Source organism: Oryzias melastigma, linkage group LG23, assembly GCF_002922805.2.
Source record: "Oryzias melastigma strain HK-1 linkage group LG23, ASM292280v2, whole genome shotgun sequence".
NCBI lineage: Eukaryota > Metazoa > Chordata > Actinopteri > Beloniformes > Adrianichthyidae > Oryzias > Oryzias melastigma.
The window spans coordinates 7910417-7918839 of record NC_050534.1 but is presented as its reverse complement, the minus strand read 5'-3'; the positions used below and the strand labels follow the sequence as shown (position 1 = coordinate 7918839).

General features: G+C 37.4%; 1 protein-coding gene across 1 annotated transcript in view; it reads right to left on the bottom strand.

The window, feature by feature from the left end:
* Positions 1-459: 459 nt before the first annotated feature.
* LOC112155054 (protein phosphatase 1H) overlaps positions 460-8423 on the bottom strand; it is a 23957-nt gene continuing 15993 nt past the window's right edge. Inside the window, exons 7-10 of the mRNA XM_024286440.2 lie at positions 7258-7321; positions 3989-4096; positions 3069-3220; positions 460-1013 (exon numbers count right to left, since the gene is read on the bottom strand). Of these exons, the coding sequence (XP_024142208.1) occupies positions 866-1013; positions 3069-3220; positions 3989-4096; positions 7258-7321 (472 nt within the window). The 3' untranslated portion in view covers positions 460-865. The remainder of the gene's footprint in view (positions 1014-3068; positions 3221-3988; positions 4097-7257; positions 7322-8423) is intronic.

Here is an 8423-nt window from a genome sequence, read left to right as displayed (position 1 = left end):
AACTTTATTCTTGCACATTTTTGACTTTTTTTCCTCATAGTTTTATGACTTTCATAAATGTATTTGTTTTTTATGGTGGTCTTAATACTCCATTGTGGGAAACAGAAATAAGCCTTAAAAACATTCTTTACTGATCAATAAATATTTTTTGCTAGATAAATCTTGATGTTATGACTTTTCATTTAAAGCTACAAAATGCACGTTTTAGCTTTCTAAGGTCAAAAAACATTTGTCATTTTTTTTTTTTTGCTTGATCAAATGGCTCATAATGTAAACACCTTTACTTGCGCTTTTTTGCATATCAAACCTTCGTCTCAATTCCATCCGCATCCCCCTGTTTCTCTTCAGACCAGAGACTGCTAGATCTAGAAAGAGAAGAACTGAAGATCATCTCTTTTGGAAAATATTTTTTTTCCCTTTTCTGGACCTGAACTTTCTGGAAGCAGTTCAGAGAGGGAATCTTCAAAGCCACACTGTGGCAAAACAACAAAAAAGAAAACAAAAAAAATGCAGCTGACCCGTCAGCTTTGTCCGAGTTTGCACAACGAATAAGGAGGTATTTCTTTAAAACATGAACGAGGTAAGGAGGAAGAGCTGAGCACGACGATGGAGGAAAAAAAGATGGAGGAAGTACTTGTTTTCCCTTTTTTCTGTAGTTTTCACAACCGTGGAAGTTCAGGATGCAGCATTTTCCATTAACAGGCCAACCGCAGCATCGGCCCTTGACCTGTTTGCTCTAATAAACTACTGGAGAGAATAAAAAAAGAAAAATAGAGAAAAACGAAAAGGAAATGTTTCCCCTGACTCATCGTTCCTGCTGAGTCTACAGGCTCTTGGGGCTCTTGAGCCGCAGCGCCTCGGCGCATCAGAGCTGGCGGTTGCCGTACATCAAAGGGATGATGAAGACGGAGATGTCGTCTCCGGAGCCCAGACGCTCATTGGTGATCCTCCACCCCCGGTCTCTCAGAATACCTCGTGCTCGCATCACCAGGTCCTGTGCTGCCATCGTGTACCTGAGCAACAGAAAACAAAGACGACGGGGTTTTCTGAGTCGGGGGGTTGCTGGAGCCTATCCTTCATCCTGTTGCCAGTCTGTTGAAGTGAAGTATCTGGCAGTGACGTGTTGTAACAAGCATAAAAGAAAACTTGAACCTTTGATCTGTGACGATGTGCTGCATGAGAAATGACTACATCAAAGGGCTGAAGTCCTTTGTATCGATTTCTCACTGACCCAGTAGGAGCTGCAGTCTCACTACGCCGTTTAGAAAAATACGACACTACTTTGTATTCTATATCACTTTATGATAAATATAATTAAACTTGTGTTTTTTGGCATTAATAAAAAAGAAAAATATAAAGAGAAAAAAGATTTTTTTTCCTAAAAAATCATTTTTTTTTTTAATTGACCGAGACTTGTATGAAATCCTATTAGAATTATATCCTGTGTCACATAGGATCATCCCGCTGCAATAAATGTCCCATAATGAAAAATTTAAGGACAATACGAGTCAGAAATCATCTTTTCTTTTGTTAAATCTTAAAGCCGGATTTAAACCTCACAGCAATCGGCCATCGCATCAATCGCATTCACAGCCTCGTTCATGCTATCATTGACTGGTTTCTGGTCACTATTACTGTGATGAACTATCTGGTGCAAGATATGAGATACAAGATGTATCTTTCCAGTAGTTTGCTCTAATTTATATTTAGTTGTACACTCTCTCTGTGTCTGTAGTTAGTTATTTCCTAACTTCTTTAGTGAAGTTTTCATCATCTTCAGTGTTCAAAAGACATTTTTTTTTGGACAGTTTCCTCCGTCATCACATAGTCTAGAAATTGCATGAACTAAATTCATGTTCATTTAACTCTAGTTGTAGATGATGTCATCAGATTATGTTTCCTAGCGATTGGGGCAATCACCTTCCAATGACCATTGCCAACCTTGCCTGCTTTTTTTTTTTTAGATGACATCCTTTTTATTACTTGCTGCTGCTGTTGACCTGAAAATAAACAACATTGGAGCGGCCACGAAAAAGAGCACATTGCTAAAATACTAGCTTAACTCAGAATTAGCCCAAAAGACCTCAGCAGATGCAAAATTTGCCAAAAAAGCTAGCATGTGGCTTAAATGCTATCTTGACTCAGAATTAGCCCAAAAAAACCTCAGAAAATGCCAAATTAACCAAAACAAAAAACCTAGCACATTGCTAAAATACTAGCTAAACTCAGAATTAGCCCAAAAGATCTCAGTATATGCAAAATTAGCAAATAAATAAATTAATAAAAAGCTAGCACATTGCTAAGATCCTAGCTTAACTCAGAATTAACCCAAAAACCTCAGTAGATGCCAAATTAGCCAAGAAAAACTAGCACATTGCTAAAATACTAGCTTACGTCAGAAATGGGCCAAAAAACATCAGTAGATGCCAAATTAACCAAAACAAAAAAAACTAGCACATTGCTAAAATACTAGCTAAACTCAGAATTAGCCCAAAAGACTTCAGTAGATGCAAAATTAGCATTAATAAATAAATAAATAAAAAGCTACCACATTGCTAAGATACTATCTTAACTCAGAATTACCCCAAAAATCTCAGTAGATGACAAATTAGCAAAAAAAAAGCTAGCACATTGCTAAAACACTATCTTAACTCAGAATTAGCCCAAAAGACCTCAGCAGATGCAAAATTAGCCAAAAAAAAGCTAGCATGTGGCTTAACTGCTATCTTGACTCAAAATTAGCCCCAAAAACCTCAGAAAATGCCAAATTAACCAAAACAAAAAACCTAGCACATTGGTAAAATACTAGCTAAACTCAGAATTAGCCCAAAAGATCTCAGTAGATGCAAAATTAGAAAATTAATTAATTAATAAAAAGCTAGCACATTGCTAAGATCCTAGCTTAACTCAGAATTAGTCCCCCCAAAAACCTCAGTAGATGCCAAATTAGCCAAGATAAAACTAGCACATTGCTAAAATACTAGCTTGCGTCAGAAATGGGCCAAAAAACCTCAGTAAATGCCAAATTAGCTAAAAAAAAGCTAACAGTTAAGGAGGAATTTTCCCACCTGTGCAGGTCGTCAGGGTCACAGTTAGCGAGAAAGGAGGTGACAGCTTCTGCTACTTCCTCATTGGATAAGACGTCCCAGAGGCCGTCGGTTCCCATCACCAGAACGTCGTCCGTGCCGTGCTCGTACTCCATCAGACTGTACACCTTCACCTGAACATAATTTATTCAACTTCTCCGTTATTACATTGATCTCTTGCCTCCAGCTGCTCATAACAAAACCAACACTTGACCGTTTTTACTTTAGCATTTAAAAATTTATAGGAAATAAATCAGATTTTGGATAAATAAGAAGATACAAAATCAGCAAAGGAATGCAGAATTTGAACGCTCTGAAGATTTTCTACAAACTTCAGAACATTCGGTGCACCGAGTGAACCCGCTCCAAGTTCCAGAGGAAGAGAAATCTATACCGACCTCTCCTTCACATGAAACGCAGTCGCATATATTCATAAACGAGTGAATTTTTATGCAATCATTACAGACAGCTCCCAGAGAAAAAAACCCCACGAGAAACTAGAGAGGTGAGAGGCAAAGAAAGTCTTCGGCTGAACTCGCCGTGAACCCCGCCGATCATGAAATAAAGATCAAGCGGGGAGCTCTGGGAGGAAGCCTGGAAAACTATAAAACAAACTAGCCTACATCAGGAGATGAAAGCGCTTTGAAACCGGGACCCAGACTTCAGACAGGTGAGCGCCAGTTCTCCTGCAGACGCGGATGCTGCTGCTGCGGATATTTGAAAGGAATGGAGGCGGGGTAGCGGTTGGCTTTCATGTCGGACACAAAAAAACAGAGAAGATGCACTTTTTCATGTACAGAAAGTAGATCTATAGCTGCCAGACAAGCAGATCCTTTGCTTTTTAAGATTCTATAGGAGCGGGATTTCTTTACTGGTCGGGTTGACAGCAGAGATGCTCTTACCTCAGGGCAACAGGAGAGGAAGGGCTTGATGTAAATGTTGGAGTCGTGAACTTTGAGGTCGTGGTCACCGAGGCCGCGCGTCACTCCGATTGTGGCCAGAACTCGAGCCTGGAAGACACGAATGATTTACTTTAAGCTTCCACCAGAGACCTTTGACCCTTATAGTGAAACTTTGGATTCATTTCAGTAAGGAAGATTGACCTCACTTCAGGGTAAGTCAATTAAGCCTTCACTCTTAACCAATAGCTAAATTCCCCGCCTTCTTTTCTTAACCAAAGTAATTTCTGCTTTGGCAGCCCTCCTCCACCCCATCCGATGTCGTAGACTGGCCTCTACCACAATTAGTGTCTAGACTCTGGCGCTTTTAGATCTATGATCCAACCTTATCCCTCCAGGATAAAGACGTCATCTGTCCAGAGCCTAACCACCAAAAGACTATGAACATTTTTGCATCACAAATCTTTTTTCGTATTCCTAAGATCTCTCCTTATTGAACTGACCCATTTTCACTCTTGAAAACGGGTCAAATTTGACCCGTATAACATATGAAGGTTATAACACAAAAGTGACCAGAATACTTTCACAGGTTGAGGCTGACATGTTAACACCAATCACACATACATTCACACCGGGCATGTCACACGTATTCAAAAACATCTGCTCACACTGGTCAAGCAGAGAGGGGCTTCTTGTTCCTTTCTAGTGCATGTCAGCCATCTACAGTTGGAAGACATCTTGGTGTGAAATGTCAAAGCGGTGTAAATCTCACCAATTTTGCTCCAGGCTTTTTCTTTAACAGCTCTATTCTGATACATGAAAGACTTGGTGTCAAATAATTCTGTCCAAGTAAAAACTGTAATAATTAATTTCACACGTGAAATAAAAGTGATGTCATCCATTCATCACTACCAAATCCGAGCCTCTAAGTGGTCAAAATTTGACCTGGTTCAACTTGCAATACTCGTTTTGTACGAAAAGGTTGTTAAAAACTAGCGTAGCTACGTGTGAACCCAATAATTTTAACCACAGATGCCGGAAACACACATTTATGTATGTTTATAAAGACTTCATTGACAGAGCTCGACTGAACGTGTGCTGTCGAGGGTGGCGTGAACGTAGTTTGAGAGATTAATATTCCATTAGAAGCCTTAAAGTCCCTCATCTTTTGATCTATTTTCAAAGCATTCCCTGTGGCCTTTTAACTATAACTATGCAATATTTAGCCAAAAAAACAACTTTGTTTTCTATGACAAAATTAGTTATTAGAAATTTGCCTGTGAGTTGTGGTTGAGACCATTGGCACGGAGCGACCGTACCCATCCTCTACTCCCAGTAGCTGAGAGCTCTCTGTTTACTAGGGCTTGGTTAATAATATTGATTAATCGATCTGAATCGATCTAAGCACAATAGATCAATAATTGATCCATTGAAGTAGAGATCGATCTAACCCATAATACTAAGGTCCGCTAGCTTGATGCTGATGTATAATGGGAATTACCAATGAATGGCTAATGCTAACGCTTGGACGACCTAAACATACATTACTGACTAAATTAGCATTTTTATAAACTTACAGCCACCGCTTTTCAAAACTCTTTAAAGAAATTTTTTAAAGTAATCATTTGTGGTCTAAAACATTGTTTTTTGCTCATTCTTTCTTCTTCTAGGACAAGGTGTAATGCTATGAGGCAATCGCCACCTAGTGGCCAAACTGAATACCCTTCCAGGAGAGGAAGTATATGAATATCCTCAATATATATAGAGAGATTATTAATGTATTTCTAAACAAATGTGTCTAAATGTGAAAACAATTGAATTGATTTTAATTGAATGGATCAAAAGAATAGAAAAAATCTAATAAAATTGATCCTTGAAACTCTTGGCGATACCCAGCCCTACTGTTTGCACGCTCTCCCGCTAGCTTTTAGCCTCTCACTCTTGACTGATGCAACAAAAATGGTGAATAAAATCGGAGCAATTCGGCCTTACAATCTTGAAGACCTACATGGATCTAGTCTAAGTGGATGCATCAGAATGGACTGCTGCAGGGAACTTGTGTTAGTCCAGTGTATTTTTTTTACATCACAAATGAAATAGTTTTAAAATGTCATTTTTTTTGTCTGCTCCTAATTCACAATATTTAATAACAAAGAAATACTCAGAAATACAATTTTAGGCTTAATTTTCTTTATATATGTCTTCCAAATGCCACAAGAACATGTTTGAAACACAAAAAACATGATTTTTGCCAGAATGTGTCTGTAATAAAGAATATTTTTTAGACTTTTTCCAGCCGTATCGGTCTGAAAAACGTGCGTCTCTTAAAAGAAATATATATCAGTAAAAAAAAAAAAATCTCAGTGTTTACTTATCTCTGCTTTTATTTTGATACACTTTAAGAAAACACCCAGAAGGCATTGCAAATGTCTTTCTTAATTCATAAAACAGCATGTTCTTTTTCATATGAAAAGTGCTATATAAATAAAGATATATTTGAATTGATATCTTTTTGAAAGGGTTTTTAAAACGCATAAACTTTCTGGGTTTTTTTTCATGCATGATTTTATATAAGATCTGCTTGTATTTGCAGAGTTCATCTGTCATAATATATATCAGAGAATCAAAAGTGCACATTCTGTTGAGACGAGGCTGCGGTCTTTCATCTGAGAGTAATTTTTGTTGCTCTGAGACCAGCCGTTGCCAAATTGTCAGATGCTGCCTTTGATCTGCCTCTTTGCATAAAACTGCAATAGAAATCGCAATTAAATGCTCTGACCTGAATAAGCTGAAGAAAGTGTACCACAGACACAAAAAGACTGATATTTATGAATGTTAACTGCTAAAACTGCTCAATTAAACAATTATTGGCAAATTAGCTGAGTAATTACAAATGACCGATTCCACTACAAGACTCACACCAACGGGACAAACAAAATATGCAGTTTGGCTCCTTTATGTCATTTTAACATAAGTCTTGAATGAATAATTTCCACTCATCAAAACTGATTTAATAGTTGAAAAGATGCCAAACAGTTTGCATGCTACTGAAAAGGTCAAAATTGTATTAAAGTGTTTCTTTGGCTGCAAGTAATATTGTTGCAGAAAAAGAGAAGCGCTTCTGGCATAACTGAAAGAAATGCTACAGTCTTATGTAACAAGGAAACACAAGGACACACAGTCATAGTTTTCACATCAGACAAACAGCATCGGGTAATTTCACTGCAGATTTCAGCTCCAGGATTATTGCCCTCAAAGTGTCTCATGCTTACCTTTTTCCCTTCGCCGTATATGAGAGGAAACTTCAGATCTTCATCCTCGATGGTCTTGTAGGCCCTGAAAGCCATAGAAAAGCAGAGCAAAGCAGTGAATTTGAATTTCTTCTCAAGGGAACAAATTTCCAATAGTATTCAGTTGCTGACTTCATGTCACTGTGATTCTGAAGACTCGATGGGAATGTTTTTACTGCGGTTTTAGCGTGTGCATGACTCAACAACAATGACCTCTCCTTGTTTGTACTGTATATTGTAGGAAGACATCAACAAAGTTTATGATAATCATAATGAGCCTTAGCATATAGATATCAAGCATAAAATTGGTTGTTTGTCCTCAGTGTTGTCTGTTTTTATTTAATAGTTCTGACAATCCGAGCTGAATTGGACCAAACTGTATCCATTGTTCCCTCATTCACCATGGGAGTTATGTTCTAAAAATGACCCATGATAGGTGACATCAATGAGGTAGTCAATTTGATTGATTGATTAAGTTGTCCTGTCCTGCATCTTCACACACACGAGGAGTATACTTGTATAAACCCCTTTTGTATTTGAGGCTATACTTTATATTAATCACATATTTAAATACATTTCTTGTTGAATCAGGCAAAGAAGAAAACTTTATTTTTACTATCATATCATTATAGAATGTAAACAATTATCTAATCGTGTTGGAAGACTTATTTAGATTTGGTCATTTGAACACATAATTTGATTGATAAGGTCAACAGCCAATTAGGACGTGGAGCACAGTGTACTATAAAAACAAAACGTTGTTGAACGTCAACTGGTGTTGACGTTCTTTGAAATGCTGTAACTCTTCAACTGTTTACGAAATAGATTCCACAGAAATTCAAATCGGTGCGAAGCCCCTTTTCTCTACATCAACATTCATTAGAATTACGCTATTTGAGTTAACAGTTGAAAAGTTACTGTATGTATGTGACATGTTATTTGCTGTTGCTCTAGCATTAATGGGGTATGGAATTTTTTTCTTAATTGTGTAGTACTTATCTATTGCTCTGAGTACAATCAGTTTTACTTTGCTTATATCTTAAGATTAGATAAAACACAGGTAGAAATAGCGCTGTAAATTGGTATTGTCTTGTTATTATTAATTTATATATATATATATACTTTATATATATATATATATATATATA